Genomic DNA, 21,784 nt, shown 5'->3' with positions numbered 1-21,784 from the left:
GGTTCGGTCGCGCCCTCCGGGTCAGACCGGCCTGTCCCGGGCCCGGGGAGCACCGAGGGGCAGCTCCGTGCGGCCCCGCAGCCTCTCCCTGCCCTTCCCTGCGGCCCCTCCGGGTTTTCCCTCTCCTGTGAGCTCTCCTTCCCCTCTGGGGGTCCCCTGAGCCTCCCGGGGTCGCCCCTTGGCTGAGCCACCGCTGCCCTGTCGCTTGTTTCTGTCTCTCCATCCTGCGCTCGACTTGTTTCTGTCTCTCCATCCTCAGGGAAACGGTTTTACCCCCCGAATGACCCGACTTCTCGTAGGGCCGTCATCCCTGGGTGCTACCTGTGCTCATCCTTCCCCTGAACTTTGCTGAAGAGCAGTGATTGTTCCTGTGTAGCAGGGCTGTCTCGTCTACTGGACTAAGATAATTGAGAGAGAAAGAAGTTTGGGTGGTGGTGGTGGAAGGGAGCAGGAGGGTTTTCCTTTGAATCGAGAGCCAAAATAGAGTGTGTTGTGACAGGGCTTTGCGTTTGTGGGCTTACATGTGTGTGTACTCGAGTGTGCTACGGGTGAATGTGGTCCCGTTGGTGTATGGAGTCAGAACTCTGAAGAGAAGTCTCTGAGTGCAGAACACCTACGAAGCTTCTCTGGGCAGATTGGAAGGCTACTGGGTTTTTATGTATATATTCTGTGACTTCGTAGCTTTTAGTTAATTTCAGGAAAATATGAGCTTTCCTTTACCATTGCTTATATTACAGCAGCTAATGCTCAAATACTCTCAGACCATGCCCATTAAAAATTCTAATGCTTTTCCTTGCATTATTTTAATGCTGATCACAGATGTGGAGTTTGGAAATGTACTGCCTTAATTTCCTTTCTTTACTGAACCAAGAGAGCTTTAATGCTGCTAGTGCCAAGGGCCAGCAGTGTGTGTATCCTGTCTCCTTAAGATAGCTAGTGAAGATTATGGTTATAGTCATGGTTCTTCTCATACTATTTAAGCAAAGTTGGACTGATATGTTCTGATCTCATATTGGATTCTCAACAGGGTAATAATTTGCCTGCACAACTGATCTTAGCATGGCCTGAATTTGGGCTAAGTCAAAACTGGAAAAGGTGTACAGGTTATTTGTTACACCTAAATTGTGATGAGGAGTGGCTGGGACTCTGAGAAAACAAATGCTGTGTTCTTCCAGAATTCTGCCTCTTGTTAATGGAAATTAATTTGTACACTCAAGTCTGTTGCAAACTGGTGACTTTAGTAGGTAGTCTGGATTTATTATGTCTTCCTGACTTCTACAACAGTTCAAAAGTAGCATTGCTGTTATTATCTAAATCTAAACAACAAAATAATGACTAGAATTTTGGTTATACATTAAAAACTAGCTAATTAAAGTCTGGTTTCAGATACAAGTTAATTTTTAATTTGTCTTCATCCTTATGTTTTCTGCCTTTGAAATTGTCAGTTAAAGCTTGACATTTAGTTCTTTCTGGTTTTATTTTTAGTAAAGAGCTGAAAATCTGCTGTCACATCTAGCTCTTTATAAATTTTTTTGCTTTAAGTTTGTGATTTCTTATATAGTAGTTTATTATTTCAAAATGACCTTACTGGCTGTCCATCCCCAATATCCCTTCCAACTGATAAATTCTTCTGGTCATTTTCTATGAGAAAGCTTAAGAAACTTTCACTGCCTTTTGTCATCCTGGCTTAAAACCTACATAAAGGCATTCTAGTAACTCAAGAATAAGAAGTCCTGTGATAAATTGTGCATTCTTCTTATTTGTGGGTGTAAGACATCAATATTAGTTACTAGAGGCAAGTGTTGTGATGTATTTTTTTTTTCTTGTGGTGGCAACCTTGACAAAATTATGTGAAAGGTCCATCAAAAAATAGATTAAAAAAACCCATTATGTATATCTTGCTATTGCTGGTTTGATAATATGCTAAAACTTCATCCAGATAATAGTCAAAGGTTTGATTCTAACATATGTTATGATGTGGGTGTTCTGGGTACTTTATTTATATATTAACTGGGACAAATGTGTTGGGATAAATTATCAGACAGTGTGTGATAACTAACCTTCTGCAAAAGGCATACACCTTGATCATGTGTTTTTTTTCCTTTTTGTCTCCTAGAAATAGGTCTGCTTTCAGAAGATGCAATGCACTAGATTTGGTGCTTGGAACATGATTAGTCATGGCATCAGAACTCTGTAAAACAATCTCTGAGGCAAAGCTGGAAAAGCACAAGAACTTGTTCTTAAATTACCGAAACCTCCATCACTTTCCTCTGGAGTTACTGAAAGATGAGGGGCTTCAGTACTTGGAGAGGCTTTATATGAAAAGAAACTCCCTGACCACACTGGTACGAAACCCTCTTTATTATAATGTTTACTGTCTATATGTTCAAGAATTCTGATTTTTGGAACAGAAAAATAATTATAATTTAGAAAAAAAAATAACCTTACAGCAAATCTGATTCTGAAGTATATAATCCATTATGACTATGAGTATTTGGTTTTGTTATGTTTGAACTTGCACAGGTAATGTAGAGAATAATAAATGGAAGTTTATGACGTTTTATGGTTACCCTTTTGAAGTTCTGTGACAATCTGCTGGGTTGTTTTTTTTGAGATTTGTTATTTTGGTTGGTTTTTTTTTAACTGCTATTCATTATTTCTCATGTCAAGCCTCTCTGTTTTTAGGAGATGTTAGCAGTCTAGTCTTTGTTCCCTTGTTAGGCTAAACAGCTTTAAGCTTGGTGTGTGCCTTCTTTTAAAGGCATCATCCTCTTCAGGATCTAGTTCAAAACTTCTGTGCAAGGTACCAGTGAAGACCTGTCTCTGTGGGCTGCTGTTGATGTGAGAAAAAGCAGTTTATTTCAAGACTGGGATTTCCTGTTGTGGTTTCTTCTTGTTTTGTTGTTTTTGCCTGAACTAAAAAAATTTTCCCTTTGAGTGGATGTTGTGACCTCAAAATGCAGTGTGGGGTCCTTAAATAACTGTGGGAGACATTCTGAGCCTGTAGGACTCAGTAGAGAGTCAAAACTTGCCACTGGCTATAGGCTGGGATGTCCAGGTAATTCAGTTTGTTTTTTGGGGGGTTTTTTGAGTTGTGGATTTCTTGGTTGGTTGGGTTTTGTTGAGCTCTTCCATGGTATGATGGGTAAAATAATAGCCAGGACAGAGGACCTGGAGGACTGATTATTTAAAATTCCCCCAAATTATGTTTTTCAGTGCTTCCTAGAAAAAGTCCAAATCATTTTGTTAAGGAGTAGTGTTTAAAGCTTTAACAATGATGTGTTTGAATCCTCAATAAAGGTTTTATTTAATGAGCTAAAAGCTCATTATTCTGAAGTATTCTGAAGATTTTATGCCTTTTCTTGGGTGAGTCAGTTAAGTTTGCATGTACTGAAGAGAATTATTTTAGCACTCTTTGGTTTTGGGCAAGTCCTTTGAATAATAATTTAATAGAAGGTTAGGATTTGTGGTTACAAAGTGAAGCTGCCTTAAAAATTAGCCCAAGTCTGGAAACAGTTCCACTTTGACACGTTGTGAAATTCAGTTAGTATATGGTGGTTTAAGGTACTTTAAGTTTGCACTGCTCAAAGGATGAAACAATAACAAGGAGAGTTTTGCATATAATTTTTCTGCATGTATGTGTTAGAGCCTGGTTTTGGTTTTCTTAAAGGAATTAGAAACCAAAGCAAAGCAAGTAGCAGTTTAGTTCTTTTTTCCTCTTGATATCTTTTGATACAAAGAGCCAATAGATGTATGAGCAGGCATAAGAGTAATTACCCCTGGTTACTGTCAGCAGAAGAGGTGTAAAAGGGGGGGCAGTTCTTTCCAGTACTATTTAGTATTGTAGTACTTATATCTACATTAAAGTGTGTATATATATATAAATGTATATATATAAAGTTACTTAAAATGTAGATCATATCTATGCAAAATTACTTGCAAACAACATTAAGTGGAGCATTAGGGTTCAAAAATGATCAGGATAACTTGCTCATAATACGACCTGGTGGAATCTCGTTCAAGTGCCTAGCACTGTAGCTCAGAACTAGGCAAAGCTGGGTCTCATTCACTGAGTATCTGCTCAGCAGAAGAGATGTTGGAAGTTGTAGTGGACCAAAATTTATCAAGTCAGCAGCATGTTACAGGAAAAGGCAGATGTCTTGGTGGAACATAGAAAGTTTCATGATCTTCACTAAAAGCAGAAGGAAGTAATTGTAGGATGTTGTATTGAATAACTTTTACTCAGACCCATTCCTATTGTACTGAAGAAGATAAGCAGAATTTCTATTATGCACTTGCTAAGCTATGAAGTTCTATCACTCCTGAGTTTAGCTCTCTTACAATCTGAAACACTTAAAGCAAGAATAAGAGTATAACCATCATGTACAATGTGCAAATAGTTTGTGTTTCAGGTTAGTACTCTTATTCTAATAAAGGTTGTAGGATTACAGTGAATTTCTTTTTTTCGTATTGCCTCTTCATTTTTTAAATTAAAGCTTGAATTTTTGGTACTTGAGCATGTTGGAGCCTTTGCATATTTTCCCACCTGAGGTTTTTTTCTCTTTGACGAAATAAAACTCTGTGCCGAGAGAAGATAATGTACTGTAGCAAACCTTCCAGTAGGTGGCAACAACTGATTAGTTATAAGTCGTGTCCTGGGTCTTAATGTCAACGGATTCATTTATTGAGCCATCATTTGCTGCTCCATAGTTGAAGGCAAACTATTTTTTGTGCTCGGATCTAGGTTGTGGCATGTTTGTTATGTAAAAATATTATGACATTACTTTTTCAGGCTAGCATATTCCTTCACAATGATTTTATAGACACTGATTTAAGTATTGTAGATAATAATATGCCTTAAATTTACATTATAGTGAAAGTTGTTAGGTTTTTTAAACAGGAAATTGACCATGTGATCAAGCTGCTTTTAAAATTAATTTGTTTCTGCATAAATGCGTGCTGTAAAAACTTTTTTTTAATAAAACATTTCTATGTTTAAACAATCAAACTGTAAACCTTGAACAGTTTTGAGACCAGTTTCCACCAATATGACATGTGAAGCCTATTTAGTGGTACATGTTCGTGGTTATAAATGCCATCAAGAAACAATTGCAGCTAGGGATCAGTTAGCAATTGGAAAATGATACGCATGATAATGTGTAAATATGGAAATCTAGTTTAATGGATTCAGCACTTATGGCTTGGCAGTAACTGATTAAGCTGCTCAAAGTTTGTAGGTCATTTCCCAGTTTAAAAGCATTACAAAATAAAATACGCTATAGTTAGATACCTTGTGTAGCTCTTGGTCTGCTGTAAGTCTGTAAAGGCTGCAGCTTCTTAGCAGTCTCTTGGCTTCAACTAAATTAATTTAATGTGTTTTCAAAAGTAAGGTTTTGGTAATCCATCTTTTCAGCCTCAGAAGTCTGAGGACCATTTGGTAGAGGACACCATGACACTTGTAGGCTGTAGTTCTCTTTGAGCAGTAAATTGCTCACCCTTGATATATCCCAGATTGCACTGATGGAGAATGTGCAGGGGTTATGGAAATAGGGTATTGTATACAAGCTCCTTGTTGCTATTTATTCTGTGTCTAGCTGCTGACATGTTTTACTGTGGTTATTAAAATGAGTTGGGTACACAATATTTGTCTCTTTTTTGTTTAGAAACCTAAAAAAATCTCTAACTCTTTTTCAGCCAGAAAACCTTGCACAGAAGCTTCCAAACCTCGTGGAATTGTGAGTTTGTGTAGGCGTTCTAATATATTTTTATTATGCTGATCCATCTTATCTTAGAATAATTCTAGAATGTATTGCTTGCACATGACCTACCTCTTAATGTGAAGGATTTTCTTGGAGAGCAAGAAAGGGTAACTTTTTGTGGGTTTTTCTTTTTTTTTTCATTAAAGGAGGTATACTCAGTTCCATGTTAATACTTTTTATAATTTCTTGTTTATTGTATTATAAGAACTGTTATACAAAGGTCTATCCTGCTAAGGGGACACATCCCAAACTCCTGTGTAGACCTTTGTCACCCTGATAAAGCACTGAAACCTGCAAATGCAATGGTCAGGTGGTTGTGACAGAGCCAGAGTAACAGGTTTCTGCCTCCAGCCCATCCCTGGTTCATTTCCACCCCAGCTACCAGGAGTATTCTGAGCTCAGCCTTGCTGACTGTACTACAAAGTTTTTTGCAATCAAAATTGTCAAGTAAGACCAGGAATGAGCAAGAACCCCTAGTGACTATATAATAGTGATTGCTTTGAGCTAAGTAGATTTTCCAGCCTTGCCCAAAGAATGGATGTCACATGAACTGTATTATTTTGGCAACTAATTTTAAGCTGTAGTCCCCTGAGTCAATGTCATCTTCCTTCCCCTTTTCTGCTTGTAAAGTTACAATTACCTTGTATGGTAGGATTAGGGGGGTAAAGGGGTTAAAAGGGAGATTTCCCTCTTCCCCTTGTTACTCATGTGGCTCATTTTCAGTTGTGTAACTGCTTCATCATTGATTCTGTTTATTTAATGGAAAGCTCCAAAGAGGAGGAGCTGTATATCTGAGCAGCCCAGTGCACTTTAGCTGTCTGATCATGTCATCTTAATTTGGCCCTTGAAGCCACACCTTTCTGGTGTAATAGAACTGTTTTGTAGGTCACTGCAGTCTCTGACTTGCTTAAGAGACAGTCTTGTCTCGTCATGCATGAGTCTTGAGAGTATGTTTATGCTCTGAAGCAGTAAAAGTAAAAGTTTTTTGTTTGTATGTACTTAGTATTTGTCATGGGGCATCAGGAAATGTCCGTGGTATCTGATGGTACCTGTAGGAAAACCTCTATAAATTACTCCTTAAAATAATTTCTCAAAAAGATTGAATCGTAGGAGTCAAGCCTAATTATTTGGGGTTCAGCAAGCTTAGGTGTACCACCATTGTCCCACACATTCTGGTGATATAGAGAGAACTACAGTGGGCTTGTGGTTTGTGTAGCTCTAATAGTACAAGTAAATTTTTGATCAGACAGTAAGAGGTGTTTTGTTGACAGCGAAGGAAATCACAAAATAAAGATCTATTTAAATAATAATTTGTTACAGTAGTTTTGTATTTTGAAAGACAAACTTGTCATTTTCCTGAAAGTCAGAGCCTTAGGAATTTCACCCTATGTTTTTTAAAAGTCATTACTGTCTGTATATCTTTGTTGTGCCCCTCAGGCTGGGATACTAGATGTAAATTCTCATAATATACTTGTTTTTTTCCCCTTGAGTGAAATACTTCACAAGTATTTTCAGGAGCTCCAGCTGAAATGAGTAGGAGAGGTCTCATCCTGAGTTGTATATATAAGGATTTCTACAAACATATCTGCTATAGTTACCGTTTACATTTTTAGTAAACTTTAAATGTCTGCAGTTTTTAAAGAGAGAGTGAAGGCTCAGATGCTCTATGCAGTTGAAATATTTGTCTTTCCTAGTTCTGCCTCTAACCTCCTCAAAAGGGCAGGCTTCTACTTTTGGAATTGCTGTTTGAATAGAATGGAAAAAAAAATTGTTGTGCAAATAATTTCTGTGTGTACCTAAATTATTGGACATTGAGATCTCAGTGGACATTTGCAAGTAGATAATCAATACTTGGAAAATTTTGTTGATCTAAAAGTATTTATATTACTAGCAGTACTGGAAGTGCTCCAGCAGGGGGTGCTGAATATTCTTTGTGAGAGATGTGGCTGCTTTCAAAAACTAAAGTGACCATCTCTAAGATAGGATTTTTCTTTAAAAAGTATACTCGAAGTTTGAAAATCTCACTTGCAGCGAGTAGATCGTGTGCTTGTTTCTTTGGTCAGTAAAGGTGTGAGAGTTGTTTATGTGCAGGGGAAAATGTTTGTAATTGTATAACTTCAGGTGAGTTTGGGCTTTTTTCTTTTCTTTCCCTGTGTTTATCGTTCATTCTGATAATTCTGTCTGCTTTATTTTTTTTTCTGTAGTTGTTTTTCTCTTATGACTCTGAAAAACTGAAGTCCATTATTATTGTGATGGTGAATGTTTTATTTTGAATAATTCTATGTCATTCTATTTTTATTTTAATCAATTAATACTCTAAGTGAAACTTGAGTACATATCCATTGCCAATTTATACAATTGCCACAGCTTTTGTGGTCACAAAGAGGACTGGCTTTGAGGGTGCTCTTTCAGTCTGAAATTGGATATCTTTCAAACTGATAATGTAGCAAAAGTCTGTGAGGGTAACAGGTGGTATCCTCTGCTTTTTTCTCCTCCCCCCAGGTACCTTCATTCAAATAACATAGTTGTTGTACCTGAAGGTAAGTAATCTACAACCTCACAAAAAGTGGCGGGAATCATAAAATATTAATTTTTCTTCTCTGAAGAGGCCTATTTTCTCTTTATTTTCACATAACACACTAAAGATTTGCATACAAAGTAAACCAGTGTAGTGTTTAGTTGATAATATCCATTTCAATGCTGTGTTAAGTTCTTTTAATGAATTATCAAATGCACCTAAATGCTGTTTGCTTCAGTTCTAGCTGCAGATAGTGAAAAGGCTAAATGGCATTCATCTACAGAAACAGAAATCCAGAGTGTCTTCTGCTTTCAGTCATTACCACAGAGAGTACTTGACTGGTTTAGAATGAGACATTTGAAACTTATCAAGAACTTGTGTTGGTTACTTTTCCTTGCCTTAAATGTAGAGTTACATGTCCAACTTCTGGAAAGTACTTAAAGCTCTTTCAGAAAATATAAATTGCATAGACTCAAAAGCAAAGGGTTGGAAAAAGTGATTGCAGACAGAGCTATCTGAGGAGAATCTAGAAATGGGAGTATTCTCTACATCCCACTTTTTTCCCCTCCCTGTCTCACTGCCAGCAGAGCTGTTGGGTGGGTAGGTAGAGAAGCATTTCCACCAACTATGCCTTCAGTTGTGAGCCCGACTTTAATACGTCCAAATCTGCTCAGACATAGGTCTTAGGGACTGTGTCTTTTTATCCTCTCCTAGTCCTATTAAGATGTTAACGTTACTGTTGGGTCACATTCATGTTTTAATCTGTTCTCTCACAAGCCATTGGCTCCCTCGTTAAACTGCAGTTTTTGGACCTAAGTGATAATGCCCTGGAAATTGTGTGTCCAGAGATTGGCCGCCTGAGATCTTTACGTCACCTCCGTTTGGCCAACAACCAGCTGAGATATTTACCTGCGGGTAAGTACAGATGCAGGAGGGATTACAGCAATGACAAATTACATTTGAACTTCATTGGCATAGTGATCTGCTCTAGGTTTATTCCTATCTTAACAGGTGAAACATTTGAAGGCTAGGCAGGGATTGCCTTTGTATGTATGCTAAATAGACTCTGTGGTTACAAAAAAGCCATGCTATATGGATTTAAGGTAAAGAAAAGTGAAATGCTTCTGAAATAGGAAAAAAAATGTATCTATTTAACAGTCTTTGCCATTGTATAAAGACAATATTGAACTTTCTTGAGAAGACACAAAATGCCAGTGACAACTTGGCATTATGATAACATGTTTCTTCTGATTTTTCAGAATATAAAGGATTCCAGCCTTTCCTTCTTTTCTTTTCACCCAACAGCCTCCTTTTTGTATTCTTTAAAAATACATGTCTACTAGGTTTGCCTGCAGCAAATCTACCTCACTATGACAGTAAATAACAAATGTTTGTCTTGCTAGCTTATAATAAAAAAGCAAAATTTATTCAAAGTAAATGTGACATAAAGTCAGCAAAAGTTGGCCATAGGCACGTTTTGAATATGGTTTTTTTGCCTTCTAAATACTTTGATAAGCAGACATAAATGGTTATTCTTCCATTGCCCTTATATCTTAACAAATAAAATAATGATGGTTATTAATTATTTCAAATTAAAAAAAATAAAATTCTGTCGTGTATCTGCATTTTTTTGCTCTGCAGAGATGATAAAAATCTGAAGGCCAGCATTTGAAAAAACTGGTGTAATATAACAGGATTAGCTTTTGGGCTCCAATTTTAACATAACTTTTCAATGTGACCTTCATGTGTTTGCAAGTTCACGTTGCTTATTCTCAAGAAAGATGTTGCAATTGCTCCTTGAATTTTTGGGTGCAGAAATCTATCTGTCCTTTCCTTGTGCTTTTCTAGGCATAACAAGCATAATAAGAACAAGTCAAAGGATAATTATTATTATAAGGAGAAAAATTATATGACTATGTAAATGAAATTAGGTAAACCTGTTAAACCCTATGACCCAAGGCCAATAAAAATTCCATCAATTTTCAGATGTCCTACATTCAAAAGCAAGGAGTGACTCGAGTGTGCTTTATGTTCCTCAAAGATAATTTACCTTATGGTGATGTACCATGAAAGAAAGACTTGCTGAAAGAAAAAAGTGACACATTTTCTGCAAAACTTCACACATTAGCTTAAAAAGGTTCCAAAAAAAGACTTTCAAAAGGATGATTTACATTACTGAAGAGTTCATTTTGAGTCTACCACATTTGATTAGGAACTGGTATCAGCTGCAGAGGCACATTGCATCGCATTTGTCCTGAAATTTACAAAATTTGGTACTGAGCATTGTTCCTAAGTGCATTGAGTTTTGTATGCATGAAAATTTTGCATGCTTAGAAATAATACTGCTGTTGCTTCCTTCTGAATCAGAGAATGTAGTGGTGTCTGGTCTTTCTGGTTTTGCTGGTAGTGTACAATCAATTAATCCATATGACATTAGTGCTATCAGTACTAATCCTGTCTGTTCAGAAGCTGTCATTATTAACATGACTGGATGTCTCACAGCTTGAGGGTTATCAGTCTGAGCAAGATTAATCTTTCACACTGGAGAGTTTGTCCACTGGAGAGTTAATCTCCTGCACTGTTTCCTAAACATAATGCTTCCTGAAGAGGGCTTCCAAGCATATTTTCATCATTTTTCTTTGCAAAAATTTTAAAGATTTGCAATATAACTTTGAAACAAAATATTTGAGTTAGAAAACAGTAAGTTTTGATGAATTGTTTTAGCCTCAATTATATTGGTTGCATGAATCTTCCATAATAGTATTTTAAAAAGTGTTCTGTCAGGAAAGCTACCAAAGTTAATAGAATGAAGCAGGATGGGATGTGATTTTGCTGCAGTACATCATGTTTTTGTGTGCTCATTGCTTTATACTGCCTTGCAATGCATTGTCAGGGAAAGACAACTCTTAATTGTTCTTAATTCTTAATAAGTAACCATTTAAGATATAATTTAGCTGCTACTTGTTCTGCTTGCACAGAATTTAAAGATCTGCAGTGAAAAAGAGCTTTCAGATATAAGTGGTGGTCCCTTATGGAAGTAACTTCCAAACGTGTGACCATCATTTTCTTCCAGACTCAGTCCTGCACGTACCACACAAGTGGCAGCGAGTTGTTTATCACAGCAGAGAATCCAGTTAAGAAAGGCTGATCAGTGTTCACCTTGTGTAACTAGATAGGTCAATTTACAGCATGATGTCATCACATAAAAAGCTTACTTGAGAGTTGTTGCCCTGTCATTCCTCTTGTGTCTCCCAGTCATGGTGTTATACGTACCAGTAGTTTTTGTTGAAACTACATGGATATCTAGGAGAAGACTTTAGCAATATCCTCAGTCAGTTACAAAAAAATAAATCTTTTCATTACAACTGCAGAACATTTCGATGGTACATGTTTGTGGGTGTTAAGACTCTTATTAGCACTAGTGCATTTAATATGTTAAGAATAATTCCCTATTGTGTTTTCATTAATTGTGATTAAGAACTGAAAGAAATAATGCAATTAATAGCATACGTTGATTAATGATAACATTTTACTGTTTTTGTTCCACAAAAATGTTTTAATGTTTGTGCTCCCAAGTTTTAGTATTTAAGATTTACCTTACAGAAATCTAGTATAACTCTCATTTAAAAACAATTGAAATGGTATGCATAATGAAGCCCTACACAGATTTATGGCTGACTGTAGACATTCTTCAGCTAATGAAGGCTGAACCTCTCCTGCAGTTTACCTTCAGAGTGATGGGCAAGATTTTAGCCTTTAAGTACATGTTTTCATAAAACTTGTGAGAATGTAATAGTGATCTCTTTTTGTCAGGTTTGGTCACGATTGCCCAACTGGTTTGAAATTGTTGCTTTGAGGGAGGAGGTGGGGAGGAAGTATGAAAATACCTGGAAACACCATGGATACATAAGCCTTAGTTTACTGAAGAAATCTGGCAGTACAGGACTGTTGAGAGGAAAAAGTGCATTAAGTAAAGCATGGAAATGATGCTCCCTGGAGATAAGAAAGCACTCTCTATGCTAAAGCACACTTGTAGTGTAAATTACCCTACCTTTGTCCTTAGCAAATGCTACCAAATCTGTGTTGCCCATGGATAGGATAAGTACTTAGGCCTCAAGGCACCTTGTTTAATTGTGCATTACCATGGAAACAATGGGAGTTCCATCACACATCATCACATTGTTGTGAGAATTGTTGAAAGAAGACTAAGCTAAACTTGATGAGAGGCAAAGGGAAAAATTTCTCCATATATAAAACATGTTGGAATTGAAATAGGATAAAATGGCTGGAAGAAAACGCTTTGTGAAATTCTCTTGAAGCCATGTTTTGAATATTCTTTGGGTAAGGTTAATAAGTAGTTGCAGAATCCCCAGTATCTAGGTTTGGTGATAATCAGAATCTCTGAGAGACTGTCTTTGAGAGGAGAGGTGATTAAGAGAGTTGCAGATAACAAGAGATTTAATACCAAGTTCTCAAGTTTAATGTTAAGTTCTCATGAGCACTTTTTTCATTGAAATACACAGCAGTTTTTGTTCTGCCAACCATAAATCCTGTAGCTTCTGTCTTTAACAAATTCTTGGTTCTTTGGCTCTGGTATATGTAATTCTTCAATGTGAAGAAATGTTTTGTAGCTGTAGCACTGAAATAATCTAAATTCTTGAGGGCTATTTGGAAATAGGTAGTGTCAGGGACCATATTTGAAAAAACTTAAGAGCTGCAGCATAGACAGAAGATGATGTTTATTTCACATTATTCCATTACAGAATCACAGAATTACTTTGGTTGGAAAAGACCCTCAAGATCAAGTCCAACCATTAACCTAACACTGACATTAGTTCATGGATAGTGTGACTTAGAGGTGACATGGTTTTCATAGTAGATTTTTTTGAGATTTCTCATTCAGATAATTCATGTGTCATTTTAATTCAGAATTGTAGATTTACTCCTATATGAAGTAAATTTTTATGAATCTTCTCACGACTAATTAGAAAGTTTCCCTTTGTTTCTGATGTTTATAGTGCATATGGTATTTCAACTCCTTTCACTCTTGAGAAATTATATTTCTCTTTGTCTAAGAATTATTGCATCAATTGTAAAAAAAAATAAATAAATTCTTCAGGAGTCCCAAAGTCAAAGTTATCTTTCAGTTTTGCTGGGTTACCATTTAGATTTTATTTTATTTTTAGCCTTGGAAACTTCTAAAGTGAAGTGGTGGCTCTTCAGGTTTACATTTTCATCTTGTAGTTAGTAATTGCACTTTTGGACAGCAGATGTCTTAAAAGAGGATGAGTTACACTCAAATTTGGTCTTCAGTTTCATATTTGACAAGGGTTAGATATTTTTTGTTGCACTGGAGAAATACTTCTTAGAAATGGCAAGTTGTAGCATCTTGTTCTAAGATTTAATTAAAAGTGAGGTTATGTTTACTCAGCACATATTGGAGTTAATTATAGATTTAGTCAAATGAAAAGCTTAATGTTTTGCCAAGTCAAGAGCAAAAGCTAAGTAATTAAACAAAGAACAGGGCATGGTTTATGATCCCAGCCAATCTTTCGGCCAAGTCCCCTTCAAGAAGGTAAAAAAAGAAGATATCAGCAGTTGTCTTTAGGTGGGCTAGACCAAGTTTCCCTTTGTGTTTGTTGTTAGAGGGCTTGAAAAACAAAGAGGTGAGCATGTTGATCAGGGAAAAAAAAATGCAGTCAAATAATATCAAACTTCATGTAAACTGTACTGTTTCTTTAATCTGTAAAATGAAAGGGTAGGTGACTGGGGAGCACCAGCAGTTGCTGTTGCTGGAGGGGGATACAGATCTCTGCAAGAGTCAAAGGCAGGTTTAGCAAATGGCTTTTCTCCCCCATACAGGGAAATGTGTGGCTTCCATTTCAGATTGACATTTCTGTGTTGTCTCTGGAGACTTCCACATATTGCATCCACTTCTTGCCATTTTTCTTCATTTAGGTAGAATCCAAAGGAAAACATAGTCATTTGCCTTTGATATTTTTAAAGTACAAACTGCAATAGTATTTAGGGGAGGTTAGTAGCATATATGCTCTTCATTTAATTTCTGTTCAAATCCTTTTCCTTTTCAAGGCAAATTGTTTTAAAAATATAGTCAGCTTAAACCTCATTAAAATACATTTGTAGGCTTATAAAACTTCATCTTCAAAGCATTTGAGAAAGATCCTGTGAAGCTGATAAGGGAGTGTTATCCTCATTCTACAGAATGGAAAAAAGTGTTTTTAACAGAAGTGATTTGCTCCAGGCCACAGCAGGAGTCAGCGTTAGCCAGAAATAGAACCTGGGTGTTCCCATTCCATTTGTTAAGACCACACCTCTTTGAGGGTGATCATGTTTAATATTGGAGAGGACCAAGTCTTTCCACCCATTATTAGGAAGTTAATAATTATATCTCCATAATTAATAATCCTCTTAAGTTAATAGGAAATAAATAGCAGTAAGATCAGTGAGTTTTTGTAACTGAACTAGCCTCTGCTTCCAGAAGGCTGGAAGTGTGCAAGAAGGTGCATTTTGGAAAATACTAGATAATTAATACTAATTAATAAATACTAGATAATTTACTCTGGCATAGGTAACTTCATTTATGATGACAAGAAGGGTTCAATTGTTACTTAAATTAAAAATCAAACCGTAATTGTTTATTACTGCTTTGTCTATTTATAAAGAAATCCTTGGAATGTTAATGATTATTGCTGTTTTCCTTAGGAATTTGCTTTGCTAATGGGTGGCAAGAGAAACTTTGAGACATGAAAACTGCATATTCATTTCTCTCAGTTTTTTTTTTAAGTTACTGTAAAGTACAATATCTGTATTTACTATTCATACCAGTATTTCGCTGGTAAAGACTTCCTGAATACCCAACTTAGTAATTCTCAATAGAGCTCAATATAAGCTATTTCAGTAAATCTTAATTAAAGGCCAATAAAAACTTCTTCCTTACCTCCTTTTCACAGTAGATTTCCACTGATCATGGGTACAGCATGCCAATAATGCTATTCTTATTCTTGACTCTGGCAAAATAATATGTAGCCCTAACCAATTTTTAAGCTTGTTTTCCATTTTTTTATTTAGAGCCTTCAAAATAGGGGGGATACATTTGGCTTTTCTTTTTTTTCCCCTCTTATATTTCCCTTCTGTTTTTATTACTGTCTCTGATTAGGGTAGATCTCTTTGATACTTAATAAAAGTTCAGCTTTTTTTTTTTTTTTTTTAATGGTCGTGACTTTAAAAGCAAAGGCACAAACTGCTGCAGACCCTGTTCTTTTTTCAGAGTTGGCATAACCTTAGTCCACTCTGCTTTCCTAATTTAGTAACAAGTATAAAAATATGCACGACGGGACAGGTTTGGTACGCCAGGCACCCATCCAGGAGTGTCGTGTTTTTAAGTAAATGGACTTGTGGGGATTTGAGGAAAACATAGATTAGGTTACATGAGCTTTGCACTCTGTGGGGATGTGACTATTTAAAGGAGCATGGACTCCTAAATAAAAATCTCTTAATTATTATCATAATATATTGTTTTCCTTGAAGTAGGTTCATGCTTAATTATTAAAAGCAAGTTTTTATTTGCACAGATCTCTAAAATACATCCTTTGTTTAATAATCGATTTCTAGGTTCACTTTATAAGAAACAAGAGTTTTTATATTGAGGTTTGCATTAGCTCTTATGTTCAACAACAGCAAATATTTTTTTACCCAAATCAGTGCAAAAGTTACCCACACTTGAATGTTACTCTATTGTTTTTTTCACACTGGCATTAGTAAAGCTTCAGTAATTATGCTGTGTTAATGCAAAAACACAATAAAAATACCTGATAGTATCTTTCAGACATTCTTTGCATTTCTAGGAGGAGGAGATTTTTACATATTTTGATCTTGTATAAACTGCAGTGCAGCCCTGTGCTGACAGCCTATAAGGGCTGAAATGTTTTATGAGAAAAACTTCCCATAGGAAGTTGCAGCAGAGGGTGGTGTCTGAAGAGCTAGCAACTCTCTACTTAGCACCAAAATGGCAACGGGATGGCTACTGACTCACTGGGCTTGGTGGCCTAAACAGAGGTGACCAAAGCACAGGGCAGTATGTTGCACTCCTTACAGACTGGATTTCATGTGTCTCCAGACACAGTGGTACCTATTTAATAAAGGATGTTGGTTGTTTGAGATTTTCTAACAGTCTGCCTTGCTTAAACATTTAGCTTGGGTTAAATTCTCAGGAGGACTGCTAATACTTCTGAGTGCTTTAAATTTATTGGGAGGGAAATGAGACAGAATAAAAAAATTCCATTCAATTCCTGGAAATTTTCATTAACTAAAGTTTTTCCTGTATACCCTCACCTGTATACTGTGTCAGAATCAGTCATCTGTGTATACAGAGCTGCTCAATATTATCTCATTTGTCTGCTTGCTGCTTCTTTCAGTCATTTTTTTCCACTTCCCCCCATGTTGAGGAGCTTTTAAAAGCCTCTTTGTTAGTATCATACAGCACTTTTTAGTATTCCATGCGCGGTTTCATAATGTCACTGGGTGTTGGTAGCAAAAATAGTAGTATAAAGATATAGTCAGAAAAATTCTAGAGCTATATCTTAAGCTTAAAATGTTGTTCTAATGTATGCTTTTGTTCCAGCACTTCTTCCAGATAGGTTTTATTGGGTGTACTGGAACTGAAATATTTCCCATAACTGTAGCAGAAATGACGTTAAGAAACACAAAGCCCTACAAAACTATCTCTTTCAACAATGGCTTGTGGTATTCCTCATGGTGCTTCACAGCAGGTTCTCAAAAATGCATGTGTTAGTATGTATGTGTTGTAATTCATTAATCTGAAAACTAATAGGAAACAGTTGGGAGAAGCCATCAGTATCTTTCATTGTAACATTTAAATTATGTATTCAAATATTGCTTTGTGTATGAGGCTTATTGGACTAGAATATTTCATCTTAAAATTTGCTATTGTAATTTAGTGCAATCACTTGAAAAGTATTTGGAAATTAAGCTATTGTAATGAGTATGGTTTTAGTTTTATAAAATAAAAAGTTGTGATATGGGTCAGTGCATCACATTTCAAAGTACTGCAATTTTATAAAGCATGGATCCTTGAACAACTTCTGTGGTAGTTATGTATCTGGAAAAGTGATCAGAGACAGCCAGAAACTGGCCTTGAGGTTTCATGTCAATAAATTGAACGCTAAAGTCAGTTTGAAGCCAAAGCCCAATGACCAAGTGTTTGAGTTTTCTAATACTAGTTATACAGTATTAAAAGTCTCCCAAAATTGTAATGTAACTTTACTGATAAGTATGTTTCTTCTTACATATTTTAGCAAGATGATAATTATTTTTGTTCAAGTACTTTTTCTTAGGTGTCCCTACTTATGTTTTGGTGATACTTTTAATTTGAAAAATCTCTTCCTGGTTGAGCTTTGACTGTATTTAAAATATGAGTAGTGGGCTCATGTAATCATTGAGTTCATTAATAGATCTAAGAGTGTCTGAGAGTAGGGTGCTGTCCATAAGTGTTTCACACCACATTCATGTAATTTGAATTCTTTGTATCATCTGGGTAGAGATTGACCAGTAAAGGTTCCCTTTTTAATGTGATAATTTTTACTGACCACAGAATCTTAGTGAAAGTTATGGTGGCAATACCTGTCTAGAAAATAACATCTCTCAGAATGATACCACTTGAATTCTAATCACTATAACATTTATTATATTGTATTGCTGGTAGAACAAACATGATTTTAGACAGTAACACTATGTCAGTGTGAGGCTGTCACCTGCTCTTGCCCAATTCTTTATTTTTTTTTATTTCCTCTGAAGCATCAATATCCCAGATATGTGTTTGCAGTGCTTTGAAACGGGTTTCTGAGAATGTACCAGTGTTGCTGTTTGTTCCCTACAATTCCATGTGAGATCCTTGTGAATGTTACCTGGCATCAGACTTGCAGAATCTGACCCCACCAGCCCTATAAATTTTTGCTTTTTTTTTTAATCCCCCTAGTGTTCCTTTCCTTCTCTGAAAAGAAGTTAGTGAGAAACCTGGTGAGGTGTAGGTGAAATCAGGATGGAGGAGGGAAGAGGCAACCTAATTATTTCCAGTGGTGCTGTCAAGCCTGTTGTGCTTGTGGCTTTGCAGAGCTCCACTTGGGAAAATCAGAATCTTTGCAGGAACACGTATGTTTTCTAAGCTCTGGGCCATGGGCTTTCCCCCTGGTAGCTGCTCCCTCGAGGGCTTTTAGGTAGGAGATAAGGGAGTTGTGCCAGGATAAAGGAGTTTGAGTGCTGTTTCTGCTGCTGAGGTACTTGGAGGATTCATGCATTCCTGAGAGTATGGGAGCAGACTGAACTGGATTTGGTATTGTTAAGAGGTTTGGTGCTGCCTCTTGAATCCTGGCTCACACAGCCCTTGATTTCTCAAGTTTCTGTAAGCCTTGTTTCTCCAGGGGTTTTCCTCTTGTATGTGGGGTTTGAACAGGTATTTTGAAGATGTTCAGAGTGCTTTAACTAATCATGACAAGCATTCATATGAAGCTTAAAAGTTTATGGAGATTTTGGAGATCTTACAGCTACCATGCTTCTACAGTTGTATTTGTTGCATATTCTTACACCTTTTTATTAAAAATGAACTCTTGCATACAACTCATTTCAACACACTTAAACAGAGAATTGCATAATATTTTTCTAGTAAACTCCATTTGTGATTTCTCAGTAAATTGTTAAAATAGAGATTAAAAAAAAATAATAAATTGTCTCATATGTCCAAGTTACTTCTAAACTTTGCTTTAAAAAGCCAGCCAGTCACATGGCTTATGCAAAATACTAAATGTAAATAGACTTAAAATGAAATAGTGATTTCAGTACCAGAGTGAGAAAAGGTCTTCAGATGATAATGAAATCAGTAATAGGGCAGCATGGAAATGTTACTACCACGTACAAGTAGTTCATACAGTAATGTAGAAAGTAATCTTTCAAACAGAAGACAGAAGAAATGACAGCCCGAATTTTCTGGGGTATATGAGAAGAGAGCCCTGATGGAATTAATCTACCCTGCTCTATGCTCCACTCCTGCAATCGTTAGAGCTGCCACTTGGGAACCAAGGGCTTCTGGAAGAAAGTCTCTTGACCTTTGAATTTACTCCCAATGACACGCTGAGCCGGAGGCCACAAGACAAAAGTGGGAAGTTTATGCAGCAATATATAACTTTCAAGAACATTAAGTTGTCATTGCTGCTTTGATCAGTGATAGAGTATACTTTGATAAAACTCAGATAAAGGGCTTCAGGCTGTAGCATCAAAACAATATATTCTGTTCCTTTTAGTTTGAAAAATGTATTACTACAGTCTGTTTTTTAAAAAGTGGAATATGCTTGTGGAAACTGATTTGATCTGGCACACAGACCTAAATAATGAAGATCAAGTAGAATTACTTGGGTTTTGTTTTGATTAATTGAAAACTTAGGTTTGAGATTTATGGAGAGGACTCATTGTGACACAGTTATATACCACAGAAAAAACAACAACTTGAAAGTGGCCACAGTTGTGTTTGAATTCAGTAATTATTCCATTTGTGGTGTTAGTTTTATCTGCATTTATTGACTGCATGGCAGAGGAGAGGAAGAAATTGAGGGCCTTTTGTTGCTTTGGTGAGTCTTATTCCTGTGGAATTGAATCTAGGATGTAGAAAAACAGGCTACCGGCCTTTTAATTTTATAGGTATGTAATTCTGTGTTGTAGTCTTGTTCTGAGTGTTAGAAGGTGTCAGGTATAGAAATGTATCTGGAAATCCATAAAGACAATAAAAACTAATATTCCTAGTTGCCTTCATGTTGTGTATTACCTCTGTGGGCTCTAAAGCTCTGTAGATCATTACTCCATTCATAGCTCTGGCAAATCCCCCTCTACTCTCCCCAGATTCTTGGTGACATCTCTGATAATCTTCATAACTGAGAAGGTATGATGCTTCAGTGCTTGGCTGGCTGATTTGCTGTGCAGCTGTCTTCAGTAGTGTTAAAAAGGAATGCAATTCCTGTTGTATTGATTATGATAGAATACTTAGATTGTTGTTACAATATTGTGGGGAGGTTTTGCTTTTGTACTTAAAAATCTAAACTAAAAACGAATCTTTAGCATTTTGCAATTTTATTTTTGCATAAGAAGCTACATTCAAATAAAATTTGTGTAAGTTACTGTAACTTTTTTCAAGGTGTCATTCCCTTCCTTTTGGAGCTTCTTCCTCCAACATGCTGAATCCTCTGCTGGGAGCACAGAAAAGCCTCTTTGAAATCGGAGAGAAGGGTTTTTCCATGTTCTTGGCTGGCAACAGTCACCTTTGCTTGGGGCTGACATGAGCGGATTCTCCTTCTTGCGCAATGCGTGTATTAACCTGTCTTGGCTTTATGAGAGCAAGAAAATGGGCCTTCTAGTAAGCCTATGATTGCCTTTTCTTATGAAAATCATCACTGACTTTTGAGAGTTAATGTACTCTGAGAAATTAAACTGAACCTGAGTGATCACACAGTGTCTAATATCAGAGTGGCTTCCTAAGTAAGGGAATTTCAGAAAAAGTTGGTTTATAACTCATCTGTCAGCACTGAATTCTTCTGCTGATGATTCTGATACTAAAGATCTAACTTTACTGCTAGCCTGGTTCAAGGCACATGTGATTATATATATATATATATATATATATAAATAAATGAAGTTCACTTCTGAAACTTCAGAACAGATGCTTTTTAAAGTATTTGTTCAAGTCTTTCTTTTTAGAAATGTTACCGAAAAGCAAAACAGAACTAAAAGTATTATTTAAGATGCTCTGGGCCTCTCTCATAAACATTTGCCAATAGCTGTTGACATGGGTGGAGGCAGATGTGTATTGACAAGGCTGAGACTAAACCTCCAAGATGGAGAGTTGGGTGTATGCTGAGCAAGATGTGTTTCATATACAAATAGTCTTTGTGTTTCTGCAGCATGAAGACTTCTTTAATACAGACAATCTGTTCAGTAGTGTTTAGTCAGGGTTTCAAAGAACCTCAGCTTTGAACAGATATTAAACTGTGGGTCTTTTTTCTCTGACATTTTTCATCGGTTTGTAAATGTGTGAAAAAGGAAATGGTAGTAGTAACTGCTGTGCCAATTTCAGGTTTACATTAGAAATGCCTTACTGGTGTCAGTGTGCTGTGCTGCCGAAGGCCTCCAACTTGGTTTTGCTGCTCTGACTTTTATCAGGAGGGTCCAAAGCAAAGACAAACGGAGCCGTACAGGCAAAATCAGCTTTTCAGGAGGATTATGTCCATGCTGGCTGACTTTACTGAGCTTGTTTTAAAATGTCACATTGATGACAAGAAAAAAAATAGCTCTTGAAGCTTAGTTTTTGTAATTTTTAGGGTTAGATGTTAAAGGTTAACTTGTTTTCCCCTAAAACTCTTGAAGTCTGTAAATAGTTATGTATGAATGGACTTATGTCTCTTTGGTTCCCTTGTGTTTTTTTTCTTTC

General features: G+C 36.5%; 1 protein-coding gene across 1 annotated transcript in view; it reads left to right on the top strand.

Annotated features, from left to right (window-relative positions):
- Positions 1 to 2,177: 2,177 nt before the first annotated feature.
- Positions 2,178 to 21,784, top strand: part of LRRC28 (leucine rich repeat containing 28) — a 47,163-nt gene continuing 27,556 nt past the window's right edge. Inside the window, exons 1-4 of the mRNA XM_009995310.1 lie at positions 2,178 to 2,345; positions 5,695 to 5,735; positions 8,262 to 8,299; positions 9,055 to 9,192. Coding sequence (XP_009993612.1) covers positions 2,178 to 2,345; positions 5,695 to 5,735; positions 8,262 to 8,299; positions 9,055 to 9,192 — 385 coding nt within the window. The remainder of the gene's footprint in view (positions 2,346 to 5,694; positions 5,736 to 8,261; positions 8,300 to 9,054; positions 9,193 to 21,784) is intronic.

Source organism: Chaetura pelagica, unplaced genomic scaffold (genome assembly GCF_000747805.2).
Source record: "Chaetura pelagica isolate M959 unplaced genomic scaffold, ChaPel_1.0 scaffold453, whole genome shotgun sequence".
NCBI lineage: Eukaryota > Metazoa > Chordata > Aves > Apodiformes > Apodidae > Chaetura > Chaetura pelagica.
This window is presented reverse-complemented; position numbering and strand designations above follow the sequence as displayed.